Below are 21,583 nucleotides of genomic sequence, written 5' to 3' on the forward strand. Positions count from 1 at the left end.
CCCCACTATTCATTCAGTTTAATTCTGTACAGGGTTCTCTTCAGAGCAAGCTTGACATCCTTGTTCCTGAGGCTATAAATGAGAGGATTCAGCATGGGCACCACAAGAGTGTTAAACACTGAAAACACCAGGAAAAATAGACGCTGGCCAAAAGACCCTGAAGAGGATGGTTTAACATGAGTGAGCAGCCCAGATCCATAGAATAAGCCAACAGTTACTATGTGAGAACCACAGGTGCTCATGGCTTTGGACCAACCCTTAGCTGAAGACATATGAATGATATTGTAAAGAATCAAAGCATAGGAGATGAAGATAACAAGGCTAGACACAATAACAACAGTTGCCACAACAACAGAACTCACAAGCTCATTGGCATAGGTGTTGCTACAGGAAAGCTGAAGAAGGGGGAAAATCTCACACATATAATGGTTAATAAGGTTAGAATCACAAAAGCTGAGCCTGATCATGCACCCTGTGTGCACCATGGCACCAGCAAACCCCATCAAGTAAGAACCCAACATCAGCAGAGAACAGACCCGGGGGGACATGACCACCCTGTACAGCAGAGGTTGACAGATGGCCACATAGCGATCATAGGCCATGGCTGTCAGCACATAGCACTCGGAGTTCACAAAAAAGCAGTAGAAAAATAACTGAGTCATGCATCCTGCAAAGGAGATGATGTTCCTCTCTGAAACAAAGCTCATCAGCATTTTAGGAGTAAAGACAGATGAATAACAGAAATCAATGAAGGATAGATTGAAGAGGAAAAAGTACATGGGGGTGTGAAGGTGTGAATTCAAGCAAATTAGATGAATTAAGCTTAAGTTTCCCACCACAGTGACAGCATAGTTCACCAAGAACAGGAAGAACAGGGGCAGCTGCAGCTCAGGTTGGTCTGTTAATCCCATAAGGATGAACTCTGTAACGGAGGAGTCATTTTCCATAGCCATTGGCTTCAAGGATGAGACCTGTAGAAGAATAGAAGTTGATGCTAAAAATGAGCCCTTACTATTTAACCCCAGAAGGAGATCTAGAATTGCTGGTTTCCAAGCTCAAGTTTTTCTGAAAACACACAGCAAAGCCTCCAAAACACAAGATTTTCTATGCTGATCCTTGAAAAATCCCCATTTACTTTTTTGTCTATGTCCAGGAATAATGCTAAATGACCTCCTAGTGCCTCTGAAGAGCATTTCTTTCTTTCCCTTCACTCGGTCTTCACTCTGGCTGAATAACAATAAATAATTGGTATTCTTCAAACCCATGCTTTATATAGCTTTGTGCTTGAAGGGAAACTTTTACAAAAAGATGGTTCAGTGCTCACCTAGTTTCCTTGGAGGCCTCACTAATGCTGAACATCAAGGGCCTTCCTACCCACTGTCCTAAGAGAGCAAATTTCTCATGATGAGAGAGATAATAGCAATCAGCTTAGATCTGTCTCCCACATGCTAGCAAAGCAACTCTCAAAAATATACTGAGATTTCTATTTGAAAATATCTCCAGAAGTTTCTCTTCATTTGCAAATGGAAAACAAAAACTTCACATGAGCGCCTCCAAAACATAACCTCACTCACATGGAAATCTATCTCATGTCCTCTAGAAAGTTATTTAGAAGCACAGAGAATTATGCTCTCCTTTACAATTTCTTCCCAAGTTGGATGAGCACCTTGAGGTTAGAAATTAATGAGCATTGGGTCTTTTGAGATTCAAAGGGAATACTCAATTTGTAATTTCCCACTAGGAATTCCTGATCCCCAGGGCAAAGTAGGGTGTGGTCTCCATGGCCATTCCCCTCAACATCCAATGCAGAGATCTACAGGAGGACTGTCCAGGGTATAGTCACTTGCCAGTTCCAGCATATTCCTTCAGGCTAAAGGATTGCATTAATAAATTTTAGACCATAGACTTAAAACTCTACATACTTTGGAGTTCATACTAATGAAGAATGTTGTAGCAGAAAAGTCTCAAAGAATAGGGGTAAGTTCTTAAATCAGTCTGAAGTTAAATACAGACTTTGAATGTCCTAACAAAGAGACTTTCAACAAATGATAGAACTTTTCTGACTCTTGTTTATTCAAATACATATAATGAGGTCCATAAAATGCTATCTTATTGGGTTGTTGGAATAACATGATTCTGGCAAACCATTAGCTTCTTGCCTGGCATATAAAAAGACCTGATAGTACCACTTACATATTCCTCTGTTCCACACACATGTTCACATACACTAGGGTTTCTTAAACCTGGCACTACTGATATTTGAAGGAGGTAGGCTTAGCTGTAGGGCTGTTGAATGCACCACATCCTTGGCATTTATCAGATCACAGTGCTAGCCCTTCCCTGTGTACATATGCAAATAAAATACTAGTGTGATCATCAACTCTTTCTATAGATGCTGTGAAATGTCCCTGGGGTAGTCTAGAAGTTCTGAAAACAATACTCCAATGGCACTTTTGCATGCAGAGTAATTTGAACTGAAGGACATTTGAAGTGTTCAGAATGAAGTTTATTTCTGACCATGTCTCACTTCTTTTCCTACTTTCATTAATCCCCCAAGGCAGGTCACAGAAAATAACAGTTATTTTCCTCAAGGCAGGTGGAGAAATTAGAACCCCTCTCCCCAAATTAAGCCATGAAGTCTAGAAATGTAATTCCAATCTTTTCTCACCTTTCTTTGTAGGAGCTGGACATAAAGTAATTCTCCAATCTTCCTGGTTTGAGGGAAGACCATAAGACCCTCATTCCACAAATTTCCACCTCCATCTTCAGGAGGAGGGAATGCCACATAAAGACTAAGAAATAGAACACACAACCTTTCCGGGATTCTCCTTTTATTCAAGTATATTAGATCTAATCTTTTTTGCCAATCACATTTCTACATGGCTGTCCATTCTTCATCAAACCTAACCATAAATACAGCAAATCCAAGTCAAACCTCCTAAAGGCAACCTGTGCCAGAAGACATGGGGAGCTGATAGTACAAGGACATAAATGGTTTCATATTAACCAGGCAGGGTTCAGTCTTATTGTGGGGCTGTGTCTCTCTCCCAACATTTGTATTGCTTGCTTCTGCTTGGTTTTAATCTCATATGGGCTCTCCAGTGCAGTGAAAAGAGATCCAACAGAATTGCTATCAATTGTACCATCAAGGAGAAAATAAAAGATTTTTTTTAAATAATTTTCTTCAAAGATTATGGTAAAATGGTTATTATTAACATATACTTGTCCTCAAGGTTTGGCATGTGCTAATCAGACAGGATTATATTATGTACAGCGTGAAAACAGTCTATCACAATCATATAATGTGTGTTGCCTGTACAGAAATGGTCCATTCAAAAAATAAAACAGTAACAACAAATAACATGCTATGTATTTCCAACACAGGTTATTTAAAAGAAAAATGGTTATGTGGATATTGCAAAGAAGAAACAGCAAAAAGTTAAAATACATGAAAAAAATGCAGAGATTTATAAACTAGAGAAAATTTTTATTTTTATTGGAATTCAACAAATGATGTCATGATCTCTGAATGATTTCATTAAGTACATCGCTGATTATTTGACAAGCATCTCTTGTCTCATGATGTGGGACCTTTGTCCTGTTCTTTGACCTGAGTGGTCCCATGTAAGAGGGAAACTGTCAGTTTATGGATTAATACCTCAAGACCCCTTTTTAGACAATATTAAGCAATGGAAGTTTTTTGAAAAATCATCTCTTAGGCCGGAAAACTAAAAAACATTAATAAAAGCAAAGCCATCCAGTCTGCATAATACATGTGAACTACTAAGCACAGTCTCTTTAGTTCTATCTTCTTTATCCAACCAACAAGCCCAGCTTTGTAAAAAGCAGTCATGTCAGATCTGCCTAAAGAGGGTCTAACAGCTGGTGTCCTGCTTATGTAAATCATGGTTAATCCCCATGTGGGTAGACTGTTTAACCCATATGTCCTAACATCTTTAGAGTGTAAAAACTTGGAACATAGTATACAAGAATTAATGTCATCCTTCCAGTTATGAACATCCATACATAATTAAATGTACTTTGTAAACAAGATAAATTATTATATTACTATTATATGTGATATATTATATATTATTATATTAATAAGCAGTTTGCGCCAAAATAAAAATAAAAACCTTCTAAAATTGACAATCTTATACATATCCTATATCAACATCTCTAAACCTTAAATTTTTCTTGAAATAGAGGTTGAATAAAGCAAATTTGCCTTTAACCTTGTTCACACTACTTAAAATGGCTACAAACCATATATAAGGTTGATTGATACTTTCATAACTTTGTGACTTAACAAGCAAAATTTAGTTATTAAGATAACAATCATGATTTACAGCATTATATCCAGACTATCAGATTTTGTAAGTTTTATAGGTTTTGTATCAATAACACATAACACTTCATTGTAAAACTGGTAGTTCATGTAACCAGAATTGAAAAACAAAATAGTCTTTTTAACAAATAAAAGCTTGAATAAACCTGATTTCTTCTAGGACTTAATTTTGTTTTAAGCAATAAAAAAGAAAGAAAGAAAAGAAAAATCAGCAGAAAACATAGGAACTCGTCTTTATAAAACATGAAATCTTTATTATTTAAGTCCATTCTTTGTAAATTTTGCTAAGAACTCATCAATCATTGTCCATTGGGTTTCATTTATTAATGCATTTTTAAAGTTGTTTTAAGTTCCTATAGAATTTAAGCATTGCTAGACTTTTAACATCAGGCATGGCACAAGATCCACGGCAAGGCTTTGAGGGACATTTTTAAAAGGCAATGAAGCACCTCTTTGATTAGAATACTAAAATTCAAGCAGGTTTTACAGAAAATACAAAGCCATACATAGAATTATTTGAGTCATTCTATAAGAAAGACTAATAATAAGCTCATTTTTAACTCTAGGTTAGTTTACAGAAAATTATATAGTCTTTATTTATTTTTACTGAAGGTAATTAACATTAATTTTATTTTATTGTTTACTATTTATTTAATTACTTACCTACTTCTTATTACTGGGGTACTGGTGATTGAATCCAGGAATGTTCTACCATTCAACTATATCCCCAGCACATTCAACTCTTGTATTTTGAAACAGTGGTTTTGGAAAATGGCTGAAGCTGGCCTTGAATTTACAATCCTCCTGCCTCTACCTCCCAAGTGCCTAGGATTGCAGGTGGGTGTCAAAGACCTGTACTCCTTGGGCACATGAAACATAATCTCCACCAACAGTCCAGAGTTCTTTTGCCCACAGTGGCTCCATTCCTTCTCCTGTGACTGCTATACCTGACATCCAGGTGGCGGGGCACCTCTTTCGGCTATTATAATGGAGCAGGGAATTCACTTCATCTCATTCTCTTACTCCTGCCAAACACATGGTACACTGTCATATCAGATCTCCTTACTCTTGACCTCTCAGGACACTCAAAGAGAAACCCCAAATGTACCAGGTCCAAGTTGACAATTCTGGGCACACACGATGCTTTCCTATGCCCCACTTGCCATTCTGTCGGCCATGCTATATAGTTAAATAGCTCTGTTCTGGACTTTATTCATGAGGGACAAAGATTGAGAACTGTGTAGAAGTACTTAAAAACCTTTCATTAATAAGCCAATATTCGCATGTCTTTAACCTGTGTTAATATGGCGTTCAATATCAGTAGAACGAAGATTTTACATTTGAAATTGCCAATATGAAAAAACAGTAGGAGAAGAAAGTAGTACATGGCAATATAAATATGTTTAATCGACTACACATACAAAACATCTAAATATTTAATAATTATCAAATAAACATACATGTTCTAAAATTAGTCTATGTTAAATTTACATATTATATTAATTCATAAAACTTACCTTGAATTTAAGTAATTTAGTTATAGATATTGCTAAATTTGGGGGGGTTGTTTTTGTTTTTATTTTTGTTTTTGTTTTGGTATGGGAGGGTACCAGGGATTGAATTCATGGGCACTCAACCACTGTGACACATCCTCAGCCCTATTTTGTAGTTTGTTTTTTTTTTTAATTTAGAGATGGTCTCAGTTGCTTAGGGTCTCGCTTTTGCTGAGGCTGGTTTTGAACTTGCAATCCTCTTGCCTCAGCCTCCCAAGCTGCTGGGATTAAAGGCATGTGCCACCACAGCTGGCTAAATTTGGTCTTTATTGAAAAAATAAATCAACTGCATTTGCCAGGTCAATACTATAGATTTAACCTGAAAATTTGAGCCATTGACATCACAGTACAGAGCCAGGCTACCTCTGATTGGTTCTCCACCAGGCTGCACCACTGACTCCAATATCATTCTCAGACCACAGATAATGTGCTATGTCTGAGACTCACTTTTCACCTTTTTGTTAATTATGCAGGGTTTTATAAACGTGGATGTAATACAGCTCATTCTGTGTCCTAGTGAAAGCATTCTATGTCTTTATTAAAATACATATTTTTTAGAGTGAAATTCAAAACAGTGGTAAGCTCTTTTTTTTAAACCAGGCACTGTGCTAAATATAGATGAAAGAATGAAACTATACACTGGTCATTGAGCCACTTCTAGAGGAATAGCATTTCAAAACATTATAATAGTGACAAAAATATTGCAGTAAAGATTGAATTAAAGTATTTAGTTGGCATCATTATCTTCTAAAGTTATTCTTATGAACCAATATTGTAGAACCATAGAAAAATAACAAATATAATAATCTCAGGGATAATGAACTGTTGTCTCCTGACAAGGATTCATCCACCATGGAAAATAAATAATTTCTCTGTAACACACACAACAAGAAAATTAATAAGAGCACAATTTTCTATTCTTTTTACTATACATAACTTTTTCATTTACTCTAAACAATTGCATAATGTCTGATAGGATTATGCTGCTATGGAAACAATGACATGTCTCACCAGAGATCCTTGGCATGAACTCAGCCTCATATCTTCGGAAAAATATTCACTCTTAGAAAAAGGTTGAGATTAAAGGCTTCCTTGTAGGTTGTCCAGTTTACACCACTATAAATCAGAATATTGCAGGTGCATGGCATGTTTCCCTTAGCCACCAAAGCCTCATAGATCATCCCTGCTATGGGAATCTTACTCAGGGCATTATCTCATAAAAACCCAATTTTCAGGCTCAAGCTGAAACAACTTTCCAGAAGTTCTCTCTGTTCCTTAATCTTCCTTCCTTCCCTTCCTTCCTTCCTTCCCTCCTTCCCTTCCTTCCTTCCTTCCTTCCTTTTTCTTCCTAGGATGCCCAAAAGCCCCCCCCCCACCAAAAATGGTTAAATGCACAAGAGAATCTGGATCATTAGGTGTACAGCCATAAGCAAATCACAGAATCATTTCCTGATACAGGGAACAGGAAAACAATATATACATTTAAAAGTTATTTGAAAAGAATGCAGCAGATAATATGGGCCACAGACTTCTAACAGACTAGAATAAATCAAATTGAAAAAATAAATTGCAGTTGGGTAATATTTATCCCATACATTTTTGTTTTGTGTTTTTAAAGGTAAAAGTACACTTTCCTTTGTAAAAAGGAATACTCAGTATGCAGCTGGGAAGACAAAGGACATTGACCTTACACATGACAACAAGGTCTAAGTCAGGAATATCACTGTGCAAATTTGAAGCAAAGCCAAAGACACAATCCACAAATACATGGACAAATAGGTGACAATTTCAATTCTATTTATTACAGTCTAGCAATCAACCAATGCTGTGTCACTATGGGTGAGTTTTGACAAAGGTGGGCATAGTGTGGGTCTCATCCATCCTCACATATACATAGGAATAGAAATATAGTCTAATAAAGCACACACTATCATCACAGATATAAGAATAAATTCCCAGAAGAGGCACATCACTAAAGTCATGTTGAAGAAACCTGAAAAAATGTACATTGACTTTGTCCACAATTTTTGCCTTGACCTATGTTTTCATGCAGTTATAGGTAATAAAACACCAAAAACTGGAAAAATTTTGTACAGTTGTCTCCGAAGAGTGAGAAATAAATGAACTTGTCAGAAAAAAACACAACTCCTTGGGCTTCCCTGGATAGAGAAGATATACAAGAATGAAAACAGGAGGTCATCTTTAGATAGGAAAAATATCAGCCCAGTGGCTCATTTTATACGGGAAATAAAGATCAGGTTGAAGCCTCCTTAGAAGGGACTCACAAAGCCACTAAGCCCACATGGTTATGTCGTATGGTGAGAGAGGGAAAGGTGTTACACCAGAAATACTACCCAGTCTTTAAAGAAAGATGAACAGAAGAAAGAAGAGAAGGAAAGTAAGTAGAAGGAGCAAGAAGCAATAAAATTCAACAAAGGGAATAGAAACTAAGGCATCCCTACTGGTTCTGCTCAGTTTGTGACTCTCTTCAGGGTTCTCTTCAGAGCAACTTTGACATCCTTGTTCCTGAGGCTGTAAATGAGAGGGTTCAGCGCTGGCACCACAAAAGTGTAAATAAGTGAGAAATATTTTCCCTGGTCCACAGACCCAGAAGATGATGGCTTGACATGAGTGAGCAGCCCAGATCCATAGAACAGGCCAACAGCTACTATGTGAGAACCACAGGTGCTCATGGCTTTGGACCAACCCTTAGCTGAAGACATATGAATGATATTGTAAAGAATCAAAGCATAGGAGATGAAGATAATGAGGCTAGATACAATGATAACTGTCCCCACGACAACAGATTTTGCAAGTTCATTGGCATATGTGCTGCTGCAGGAGAGCTGGAGCAGTGGGACAATGTCACACATATAATGGTTAATGAGGTTGTAGTCACAAAAGCTGAGCCTGATCATGCACCCTGTGTGTACCATGGCACCAGCAAACCCCATCAAGTAAGAACCCAACATCAGCAGAGAACAGACTCTAGGGGACATGACCACCCTGTACAGCAGAGGCTGACAGATGGCCACATAGCGATCATAGGCCATGGCTGTCAGCACATAGCACTCGGAGTTCACAAAAAAGCAGTAGAAAAATAACTGAGTCATGCATCCTGCAAAGGAGATGATGTTCCTCTCTGAAACAAAGCTCATCAGCATTTTGGGGGTGAAGACAAATGAATAACAGAAGTCAATGAAGGACAGATTGAAGAGGAAAAAGTACATGGGGGTGTGAAGGTGTGAATTCAGGAAAATTAAATTCATTAAGCTTAAGTTTCCCACCACAGTGACAGCATAGTTCACCAAGAACAGGAAGAACAGGGGCAGCTGCAGCTCAGGTTGGTCTGTTAGTCCCATAAGGATGAATTCTGTCACGGAGGAGTCATTTTCCATAGCTTCTGGCTTCAGGTGTGGGACCTGTAGGAAAAAAAAGAATAGAAAGAGATGTTAACAATGAACCCTTACTGTTTAATACCAGAAGGAGAGGAGGAGCTGCTGGTTTCCAAGCTTAGAGTTGTCTGAAGACACACAGTAAGGCCTCCAAAGACCAAAACTTCCTCTTATGGTCCTTTAGAAATCCCCATTTACTCCATTCCCCATCTATTTTTTCTGTCAAGGAAAAATGTTAACTGACCTCCCAGTGTCTCTGGCCAGCATTTCCTCCCACTGTTCACTTGAATTCAACTAATGTGTGGACTTTTCCAGATCCATGAATTATGTAGCTTTGGTTTGAAGGGACTGTTTCAATACAAAGATGGTTCAGTGCTTACCTAGTTCCCCTGGAGGTTTCACTGATGCTGGACCTCAAGGGCCTTCCTCTTCACTATCCTGAGGGAACAAAGTGTCTCATAATGAGAGCAGTAATAGCAATCAGCTTAGATCAGTCTCTCACATGCTAGCTGAGAAACCCTAAGAATATACCAGGATTTATATTTGAAAATGTTTCCATAAGGTTCTTTTCACTCACAAGAAGCAAAACAATAACTTCACATGAGCCTCCAAAACATAACCTCACTCACATGGAAATCTATCTCATGACCCATAGTTCCAGAAAGTTCATTAGAAGTACAGAGAATTATGCTCTCCTTAATGATTTCCTCCCAAGTTGGATGAAACCCTTGAGGGTAGATTTACTGAGCCTGTGTGTAGACCCTACATAATAGGCCTAACATTAGATCTTTGAAACTCAAAAGGTGTACTCAATTTGTAATTTCCCACCAGGAATTCTTGATGCCGTGGGTAGAGTAGAGGGTAGCCCCCATGGCCATGTTCCTTGTGTTGAATACAGAGCTCCACAGGAAAAATGCTCTGCTGATTTTAAAAAGAGCGAACTCTCAAGTCAGACTGTCTGAATTTAAATCCACAGGGTTTCTCCACTTCCAAATTTTGAGATGTTAGGCTAGTTATATAACTTCTTTATCCTTGGTATCCTAATCTGTAAAATGAGAATAGAAGCTGCTATGAGGTTTGAATGATTTCTTCCATATAAAGTATTAGAATACTTCCTGTTATAGTTTGGATGTATGGTGTCCCCCGAAAGCTCCCATGTGAAACAATGCAAGGTTTGGAGGAGAAATGATTGGGTTATAGCCTAAGCCTAATCAGAGAGTTAATCCCTGATGGGATTAACTAAATTGGTAGGGTGTGGCTGGAGGAGGTGGGAATTGAGGTGTGGCTTCTGTGTATATATTTGTATCTGGCAAGTGGAGTCTCTCTACCTTCTGATCACTGTGATGTGAGCTGCTTCCCTCTGCCATTCTCTCCCACCATGATATTCAGCCTCACCTTCAGCCCTGAGGAATGGAGCCTGACTTCTATGAACTAAGACTTCTGAAGCCTTGAGCCCTCAAATAAACTTTTCCTCCTCTACAGTTGTTCTGGTCAGGTCCTTTAGTCATAGCAGTGAAAAAGATGACTAAAACACCACCTGAAAAATAGCCTCTGACATGTTCTGCCCTCCTCAGTCGTGAACCTCACTCATATTGACTCTATCTTAGATAGCAGGCACCTGTCCCCTACCTGCCTTGTTATACCAATACCAAGACCCTCAAATAACTCTCAGACCCACATTGCCATTCCAATTAAGCCTTTATTGCTGGCCAGCAGTAGACACTCTGCTCTCTAAAGAACGAAATAGAGTGGTGCGCCCACCTTCAGTTGACCTCAAAAAACCACAAAAGGGACATTTGGGGGCTTAGCCAATGAAAGCAAGCAAGTACAGAAGCTGAATTGGGCAGTTAATGAGACAATGCAATGGGTACATTGGTATTTCCCACAGGACTTTCCAGGTTGGCATAGCAGCAAGCAAGCAGAAGAGAAGTGGGTCAAAATGACCTTAGCTGAGTACTAGTTAGAGAATGGTTACTAATGTCTAGACAATTAATCTCTCACAATTAATCTTGGTTACATTGCCCAAGAAAAATGGAAAGCAAAGAGAACAGTTTTACATTGTATAAGTATTGCTATTTTGTGTTGCCAAGTATGTTATGCTAGGTAACTGTGAATGGGTACAGAGGTGGGGCTTTCCCACGGGAGAAATATTTCTTACATGATATGGAGTCTCAGGGTAAAATGGAGTCTGTTTGGTCATTGCCCATATAGCCTGGCCCATAACACCTTTCCAGACATATCTTAGTATTGAAGATTTCAAAATCATTTGTCCATAATGCATTCACATGGTTAAAAAGTCAAAAATTTTAAAAAAGATATGAAGGTGAAATTTTCCTTTCTACCCTTGTCTCTTATCATCTCTTTCCCCCCTGGAGACAACAAATGTGATCAATTACAATCAATACATTTTACTCATTTTTAATAAAATCAATGTGCATTATCCTACCAATTTTATTCAAATAGTAACATATATGCACTATTTGTCAATTACTTTTTCCAAATTTATTTATTTATAATTGATATCTAAAATTGCATGTATTTATTATGTACAACATAATGTTTTGAAGTGTATATACATTATGAACTCCTTTAACCTGGCTAATTAACAGATTCATTACCTCAAATGCTGTCATTTTGTGCTAAGAAAAATTAACATCCATTCTTATTGCATTTTTCAAGAGTAGAATTAACTGTAGTTGCTTAACTATAGTTACCATGCTGTACAATATATTACTTGAATTTATTTCTCCTAACTGTAACTATGTAGCCTTTAACCAAAATCTCTTCTACCTCTAACCCCCAACTCTGATATATACCATTTCTTGGGAAACAACTGGATAATGAGTAAGATTTAGGATCTGGGAAAGAATAAATGCAGAAGAATAATGAAGAAGAGTACCAGATGATATCTGTGCAACTAGTCTATAGGCCAACCAGTACAGACTGAAACATAGTATAAAAAAGTTTTTACCACTCACCAATACATTTCAGAGTTAGTTTAATATTCACACATGAAGATGTATTCATTGTTTATATACCTTCATAGCATGTTTTATACAAACATACATTTGATTAGTCCTTCTTTGATTAATTTCTAAGTTAATCCCAGTCCTTTGCTATTATCAAAGAAAGTAGTAATGAATAACTCAGTACATAAATCTTCAGGAATATGTATAAATTCTTAGTGTGCAATTATGAAGTCTACGGGTATATATATTTCTAAACTTGGTAAGCATTGTTAAACTTCTCTACTAGTACCTATTTCTTTGACCCACATGAATTTGTCTCTATACTTTTATGAGCCTGGTGATGTGCCTCTGAAGATTACATTTTTACTTTGCCAACCAGCTTAGTATTTGATTCCATCAATATGCAATGCGTCTGCCAAAAATTTTTTAAAGTATCTAAAAATATGTGAAAACAAATTGAATATATGAAATAAGTTAGAGGAATATTATTTGAATCCTTGACATCAATTTAATCATATGCAATGAAAAATAGCAAGCACACTGCTTCCAAATGTCATATTTGGTATTATGTAAATAACCAGAGTTAAAAATCTTTTTTCTCCTTATGCATGTGAAACACGATTATATGGGTATGTATTTGGGGGGAATAATTCTCCATTCAATGTCATATTGGTGGGATGCAGTGTCCAACTTCCAGCCATGGAAACCACATGGGAAAGAAGACCCATATTCCCTAGCAGCCAGGAAACAGGCTCTCTTACTCCATTTTGTGTTGTTATAACAATTCATTGAAGCTAACAACTTCATAATAAAAAGTTTATGGTTTTGGAGGCTGAAAGTCTTGAGATTTACTGGCCCCCTCTTTTTTTGACTCTGGTGAGGGTCTCCTTAGCTGCATCACAGCACTATGAGAAAGCTGACAAGGAAGTAGTTGCATGCAAAAAAGCTAAGTCTGTGCAGAAACCTTGCTTTATAACAATCTGCTCTCATGAAATACTCAATCCAAAACACGAGCACTAATCCCTACCAAAGATGGTGCCCAACATGAGCTAATTACCTTCCACTATGCCCCACCTCTTAAGGTTCCACCACTTCCCACCACTGCCACACGGGGGACCAAGCTTCCAACACACAAACCTTTGGGGGGCACACTCATATCATTGTACAAGTACTTTGACTTAAGTTCAATCCGTTGCATGCTTCCACCTGAGAATTATATCTGCAACAATGCAAACATGTGGAACCACTGGAAACCATTTGCATGGCGGCAGTGGAATCCAGGGGTGGTGTCAACTATATGGAGAAGAGGTGCGGCATTGTGGCTGAAATATCTCCTGATCTTGATCTGTGAAGTTGCCTTCATCCTGTTAATTCTCCTTAAAAAAGTTAACCCCACACAAGTCTGTGCATCCCAGTGTTCTTTCTGCCAAATTTAGAGTCACTTCCTGTCATGTCAATGTAAACTTTAACATAGTACTTTTCTTCATTATAAGCTATAAAAAATGTTATCTTCTGCTGGTAACATAAATAAATGTTGCAAATAAAATTGTAGGGTGCAGGAAAATGGATGGAACTACAGACCATCATGTTGGGCAAATTAAACCAGACTCAAAAAGTCAGGGATCATGTGTTCTCTCTCATATGTGGCTAGAGAGACAAACATTTTTAAGAGGGGCCTCATGTAGGTAGAAAGGTAACTAGTAGAATTGAGAAAAGGGATCAGGGATAGGAAGGAGGGTAGATACCGGGGAATGAAATTGCTCAAATTATGTTATGTACATGCATGAATGTATCATAATGAACACTGCTATTATGTATAATTATAGTGTACCAATTTTTAAAATTATAGGCTGCTTAACTCACAATTCATAATTGAAAGTAATAGTTCTATAGTTCTTATAAATTTCTCTGTACCCTAATTTACAAAGGGAAAACTCCAGTTTCCTCTGATGGTAAGAATGTCATTATTAGCATCCCCAATAATGAGTCCTAACTCAATAATGAGTTCATCTAACACCACCTCATCTGCTGCAACATTGGATTTTCACCTCTAAAAACTATGAGATATAGGTTGAATACAAGCTTTTCATACATTAAAAGTCAAAGATAATATAAAATCAAAATGACCTTGTTTACCTGGATTGTCTGATTTAGGCTACATTCAAATCACACTCTCAAAATGTTTGGTAACAATAACATGACACTTTGGTGCCCAACTAAATTCAACATCATGTTAATTTTATTAACTGTGGACTTTGTATTCCATGATATTTGTTCATGGAGGAAATTAATAAACAAGACAATGTATGTCATATAATGTTCACAAATTCTCAGCTCAACACTCACCTCTCCTGTGGGTTTCCAAGATTGGGAATCTGCTACTACATATCACAAACACCCCTGACATCTTGATATGATGATAAGTAATTTAAATATGGCTTTTGTCCTAGAAGAGCTTCAAATCTGGTAGAATCTACACAGCAATTTTATACTCACTGGAAGGATAAGTACATTGATACCTAAGCACATAAGATTGGTTTAAGAGGTTGGGAACATTAAAAAAGAAAGTAATGTTTAAACAGAAAGCAGAAGAAGGAAGCAAGTTAACTGAACAAAAGGAGAGATGTGTGTTGTCGCATGAGGAGTGTGGAAGCAAGGCAGAGTGTGTTCTAGAAGAAACGTCATGAGAAAAGGGTTAAAGGTAATAGAGCACGATGCATCCTCAAAAGAGCACAAGTACATAGTGGAATATTATACAGAAATCACAAATCAAAATGGAAAAATACTAATATCAGTTAGTACTAGATGATGTCTAAGGTGTAGCCCAGTATTCAGGGTGAGAATCTAACCAGTCTGAGTCAGCATTGGATAGTAATCAGTTTCCAAAGTATCAACAGAAGGAGGTAGGGGAAATAGCAGCAAGTCAAAGAGAATGCATGTTCCCAGAGATTTAGCATTTGCCCATTAATATCCAGTTTAGAAATGCAAGCTAATGTCCCCGAGCAGTGGGCATTGGATCCATATTTCCCATTGTTAAATTACATTAAATTTAGACCTGAGGAGTCCCCTGTACTTCAATCCTTTAGAAATGAACCACAGCCTAACTTAAAACAAATAGCTGAATCTTAGTTGACAAAAGCATTGGAACTCCAGTCAATCTCAGGCAGCCAGTGATTCAAAAACAACAAAGCACCCAGCTGTAAGCAGTTAAGCTGTCTCTGGACATCACTTCCCTTTTCTGTTCATAAATGTTGCCTGATCATGTTGCAGTCCCAGAGTTCTTTGAACCTGCTTTGGTTCTGAATGCTGTCTGATTCTAGGATAAAAGCCAAGTAAAGTCTTTAAACTAAGTTCATTGCAATTTTGTCTTTTGACACCATCTTGGTTATTTTCAGCTCAGAGATGAATATGGATGAACCAGCCAAACACAAACGTTAGAACTTGAAACTGTGTATAACTGGGGAAGCATATAGACTCCTTCTTTTCCAAAGTAAACAGCCTGAGAAATTTTTGCTGTTATTTAGAAACAGAACACTAAATAAATTCACTGCTCTGCTGTTTCTTGGACTGTTGTTTTTCCTAAATTGCCTGAGGAAATAGTGGTAATATTCATTGAATCACTCATTCAGTCATTCAACACATCATAGCTGATGCTAAATCTGGGGTGTAATACCAAACAAAGCAGAGTTCCCTGCATTCATAGAATTCACACTACAGTAAGAAGTTGTAATTATGGTTTGGTAGAGAAGCATCCTATGACACATGTTAGGGTCCATAAACAAGTCAACATGGCGCCTGGCACTTTGCCAGAGAAAGTGGTTTGTGAAGTAATGCCAGCGAGCCATTAAGATGATAGATTCCTTATTGGTTGACTGCTGTACCTAGCTTATGTTAATTAAGATAAGCTGTGTGTATTCAGTTATGTATATATACCCCTCCTGCCCTACAATAAACGGCTCCCACTGCATCAGTCTTCACAAGTTGCTCATCACCCCCGGTTAGTTTGCTGCAGCCAGACTGCGGCAGACACATACCACCTAACATATAAACTTAATATCTATTACATTATCATATGTATTATGCATCTTAACTTGGCATGAAGAACTTTTTACTCTATGATTCACTTGGACTTTTATTGTTGTTTTTGTCATTTAGGTTACATTTACAATTTTATCATAAAACTCACTAAAGATCATATTTACCAGAGCTAGTAAAACCATTTAACATGTGTCTAGACAAAGCCCAAATGAGATTAATAATGTCTGATGAAGTGGTGATGTGATGGGCTTCACGAATTCAAGACAAGATGGTCTATTTTGCTTCCACCTTTATTTGTTGTAACTGATACTTCATAAGAATTGGGAAGATCCCAGATGTGGTGGCATATGCCTGTAATTCCAGTGACTAGGGAGGCTGAGGCACAATTCAAAGCCAGCCTGGGAAAATTAGGGAGACCCTGTCTTTATATAAAATGAAAAGGGCTGAGGTTGTAGCTCAGTGGTAGAACTCCAGAGGGTTCAATCCCCAGTACAGCAAAAGAATAAAAATAAGTGGGAAGATGCATGCATAATTCAGTGCTATATCCTCAGGTCCAAATGCAGGGCCCAGTATATCTCTGATGCTCATTTGAATACTTCTTATACAACTGAACAGAAAAGATGGGAGATAAAAGTGATCAGTATCCAGAAAGCAGCCAATGGATGTGGGAGGTGGGAAATGAGGGGCCTGGAGGTGGAATGCTATGTCACGAGCTTGTTGCAGAGCCTTGGAGAATGTGACTATATTCCCACGGAATGTCCTCTGAGCCCTGGAGAGAGGGGGTAGTAGACCTAGCTGACAGAAACTCAGGGTAAGGAGCATGGCTGTCCCTTCCACAGCAATATACATCCTATGATTTAGGGGCGGGAGGGAGGGTCAGTGCGTGCCAGGGAGCCTAGCCCTGTTGCCTATCAGATTACTGCTTCCTGAACACAGCCACATCCTGCAGAAGACTCAGAAATCCTTAAGGGCATTTTACAGGAGTTGAAATCCTGCAACAGTTAGTGAAAATGCAACCAGATGGACATTATCTATTTTAATGAATTAGTGTGTGGCTTTAAAAAACATTGGAGATCTTCTAGAACCACCACCTGTTCCATGGTCAAATACTTTTTAAGACATTCTGACAGCCATTCAGCTATTGTCTAGACAATTTTAGCCATGGTTTCTTCAAGGAAGAGGCATCTCAAGCTCCACAGATTATAGAATCACAGATCTGACAAAGATACTTTTCCCTAAAAGAATGCATGACAGTCTTCTTGCTGTCAAAAACTTGACTTTGGAAACAGAGAAATATTCTAATAACAGTGTTGTTAGAAGACCAGTTCATAGAGCATTTTGAAAACATCTGTATTTGTTTTACAAAAAGTTGTATAAACTGTAAATACATGCTGACAAAATTTTTAATGTAGATAGATTATAGATAAATAGATGGTAGAAAGAAAAAGAGGAAAGAAGGAAGGAAGGAAGGAAGGAAGGAAGGAAGGAAGGAAGGAAGGAAGGGAGGGAGGGAGGGAGGGAGGGAGGGAAAAGAAAACCTGGGCAGTTCAAAAGTGGAGACAAATGACAAAAGAATCTTTAACACTATGCTAGGCAGTTCACTGAAGTAGCCACCAGGTTGCGCTGATGATTCAGTAACATCATTTAAAAAAAAAAGAAGAATTTTGCTCAAGATTCATATTTGCATCTTTCTCAGACCCCTGAAATATATAACCATGAATTTTACATAATTCCTTATATAAAAATTTCAACTCCTTATTAAAAACATAAACTTTTTTTAAAAGGTGTTCTTTACAGCAAAATTTAAACAGTTTGAATATGTTCAATTTGGAAAACTTATTGGGCACTTTCTATATCACGTAATAAAAAAGAAAGAACAGATAAAACATGATGATTCCAATACAAGTAATACACCAAATGTAAGTAAGCCCAAAATAAAAAGTCACTAAAATGATAGCTCCATTTATTGTTTGTTTGTTTGTTTACTGCTCTATCTCAACATCTGGAACAAACCAAGAAAATAATAAATATTTGCTGAATGAATGATTTGAAAAAATCATATTTGTTAATAGATGTTTATAATTTTATGGGTATCTGTTCTTTAGTTATAGTTATTCACACATTTATTGCACAAATTAATGGGGTTTGCTGACATATTCCCATGCCTGTACACATCCTGCATTGATTATGTTCATTCTCCTTTCCTCTACCCTTGACTGCCCTCCCTTCCAGCATCTTTCCCAGTCCCTACAAGTCCCTTTTAATTTCTTTCTCCTCCCCCTCCCATCACCCTTCACCATCTCTACTGACTACTATTCTCTGCCTGACTTCTGAAAAGTTGAAAAATCATTTCTCTTTTATGCTTTTATTCCTGCATTATAATAATGCATAATATTGGGATTCATTATGACTTACGTATTCATAATATAATTTGTTCTAATTACTTCACCAGGACTTCCCCTTTCCCTCCCTTCCTCCCCAATCGCCTTTCTCTACTCTATTGGTTTTTCTCCTATTCATTTTTTAATTGGTGTATTATAATTATACATAAAAGTAAGATTCGTGGTGACAGACATACATGCACATAGCATAATTTGGTCAGTTTTGTTCTGCAGCTCCTCCCCTCCCCTCCCCTTCTCCCCCTACCTCCATTCCCTTCCTCTACTCTTGCTGGTCACCCTTCTATTTTCATGAGATCCCTTTTTTGAAATTCCATTTTTCTCTCTAGCTTCTACATATTAGAGAAAACAGGTGACCCTTAACTTTGAATCTGGCTTATTTTACTTAGATGATATTCTCTAGTTCCATTCATTTACCAGCAAATGACATAATTTCATTCTTCCTTATGACAAAAACTCCATTGTGGGTATGTATAACCACATCATCTTTATCCATTCACCTCTTGACAAACACATGGTTGATTCCATACCTTAAAATCTATTGTAAAATGTGCTCTTATAAACATTGGAATATATGTATCACAGTAATATATGCTGATTTCCATTCTTTTGGAAAAATACCAAGGAGTGGATTAGCTGGCTCATAAGGAGTTCCTAGTCTTTTAAGGAACCTCCCTACTAATTTGTAGTCACACTGACAAAGTAAAAAAGTATTCTTTTATCATCATACCCTCAATAGTATTTATAATTATTTATAGTCTTGATGATTATTGGGTAAAATAGTATAGTTTGGGTTTGCATTACCCTGATTGCTAAAAATGTTGAACATTTTTCATATATTTTGATCACTGCATTTTTTAGTAGAATGTCAATTTAGTCCATTGCCCATTTATTGATTGACACATTCCCCAACCTTGTGAGGCCTATTGTTGAAAACAAACTATGATTCATTATTTCTTTGTAACCAACTTTTGCAGCTGTGGGTACAAATTCCTTAAAGCTATATGCATGTGTCCACTTTAACATTGAAATCAGTGCCTATTTTAGGTTACAGAAAGGTATTCAGAACACTGTTTTTGTGACTACCCTCTCAATATTTTCTCTGGATTGTTACTCTCTGCTTTCCTAGTCTCTGTTTCATATTCCTATTTCTTTGCTTTCCTTCCTGTAATAAGATGTGTGTTAGTGCAAAATAAAGCATTAAACAAAAAAAATTAAAGACACAGCAGCTGAAGCCAGAAATAGATGGGCTTTAAGTGGGATCTGCCACATTCTGGTGACCTTCAGCAGATCCTTCAACTCTGAATCTCAGTTTGCTCCTCTGTAGAGGATGAGAGCCAGCAGAGCCATGTTATTTCTGACTTCTAAGAAGCAAATGACAAGTGGGAGTTGCATATAAAAGTATTCAATCTATTCCACACAATTTCAGGAATAAAATGTCTTCTTCCCTTCATTCACACTAGAAAACTATACTTGCTGCCAAAAAACAAAGAAACTTCACCCTATGGATAGCCCTTTGGTCTTTAACTAAAAACAGTATGTTTAATATGCTGTGGGCTTTGTTCTAATAATTACGGAGCCCAAAATATTTGTCCAACTCTTGGAAACAGCTAGAATATAAAAGAAGCTTCAAATACACACAAACAAGACAGTTATAATAATGTTACTTGTCACATAATATAGTACGATTATGTTAGTAACATAACATTGAAGAATTCTATAAATTTTGTACAAGGATAGAGGTTAGTCTTTTAAAAATCAGATTCTTAGAAATAAAAGCGGAAAAGAGCCAAAGTGTTTTTACTTTTAACTTAGAGAAAAAGAGAAACTTTGATTATTTCTATCAAGTCCTATTTAATAAAATCAATTTAATCAAAAATAGATAATAATAGTGAACATTTTTTTAGTATCTATGGAGATGATAACATAACATTTTCCTCAGCTCTACTAGTAAATAAGTTATATTGGTAGATTTGACTAATTAATGTTGAACCATCTACAGAATAAGTCCCAATTAGATATAATATGTTACTTTTTTTGTTTTTCAATGTTTGCTAATATGTTATTTAGAATTTTATATTGATATTCATAAGTGAGATTTGTCTGTACTTTTCTTTCTGTATACATTCTTTTCAGATTTTGGATCAATGTTATGCTCATTTTGTAAAAATTAACTTTAGAGAAGATGGAGTTTTTTTGTTTCATTGGTTTTCTACACTTTGAATCTGTTTAAATAATATTTTAATTATCTGTTCTGTAGTCAAATTCCTCTGCGATGCCATCTGTGACAAGTAATTTCTATAAGTTGACTTTTTACAACTTTCTTTTATGGAATCTAAACTCTTTAAATTTTCTATCTGTTTCAGAAGTAACTGTACTGTTATGTTTTCCTAGAAAATGGGCCATTCTATCCATGTTTTTTTTTTAGTATACTGTGTATACAACCAGAGATATGAAAAATTGGGCTCTATATATGTAATAAGAATTATAATGCATTCCATTGTTATATATAAATAAAAATAATTTTTAAAAAACTATCCATGGTTTTGAATACATTTGACTCATGTTAAAATTTTTAAAAGTAGTTTGGTTTTTTAATTTCCTCCATTTCTATAATTAGAAAAATAAGAAGAAAGGGTCTACCTTTCTTCTTATTTTTTCATCCTCCTTTGTCTCTGAGTTAAGATAGCTAATGGTTAGTATATTTATTAATTTTTCAAAGAACAAGTGTTAAATGTATTTATTTATTTTTTTAGTATTTTTTTGCCATACAATTTATTTTTATTTTTTTAGTCATACATGACAGCAGAATGTATTTTGACATATAATGCATACATGGAATGTACATACATCAATCATAATGTCTATTCTATTCTGCTGC

At 36.7% G+C, this 21,583-nt stretch overlaps 2 protein-coding genes across 2 annotated transcripts; both read right to left on the reverse strand.

Moving 5' to 3' along the window:
* Positions 1-5: 5 nt before the first annotated feature.
* On the reverse strand, positions 6-977 carry LOC107153571 (olfactory receptor 143-like). The gene has a single exon (XM_015499112.1). It carries the CDS (start codon positions 951-953, stop codon positions 6-8), a length of 948 nt encoding a protein of 315 aa, XP_015354598.1. The 5' UTR covers positions 954-977.
* A 7,395-nt stretch (positions 978-8,372) lies between these two features.
* On the reverse strand, positions 8,373-9,323 carry LOC107153572 (olfactory receptor 143-like). Its single transcript, XM_015499113.1, has one exon. It carries the CDS (start codon positions 9,297-9,299, stop codon positions 8,373-8,375), a length of 927 nt encoding a protein of 308 aa, XP_015354599.1. The 5' UTR covers positions 9,300-9,323.
* Positions 9,324-21,583: the final 12,260 nt, after the last annotated feature.

This window comes from Marmota marmota, unplaced genomic scaffold, assembly GCF_001458135.2.
Source record: "Marmota marmota marmota unplaced genomic scaffold, marMar, whole genome shotgun sequence".
In the NCBI taxonomy this organism is placed as follows: Eukaryota; Metazoa; Chordata; class Mammalia; order Rodentia; family Sciuridae; genus Marmota; species Marmota marmota.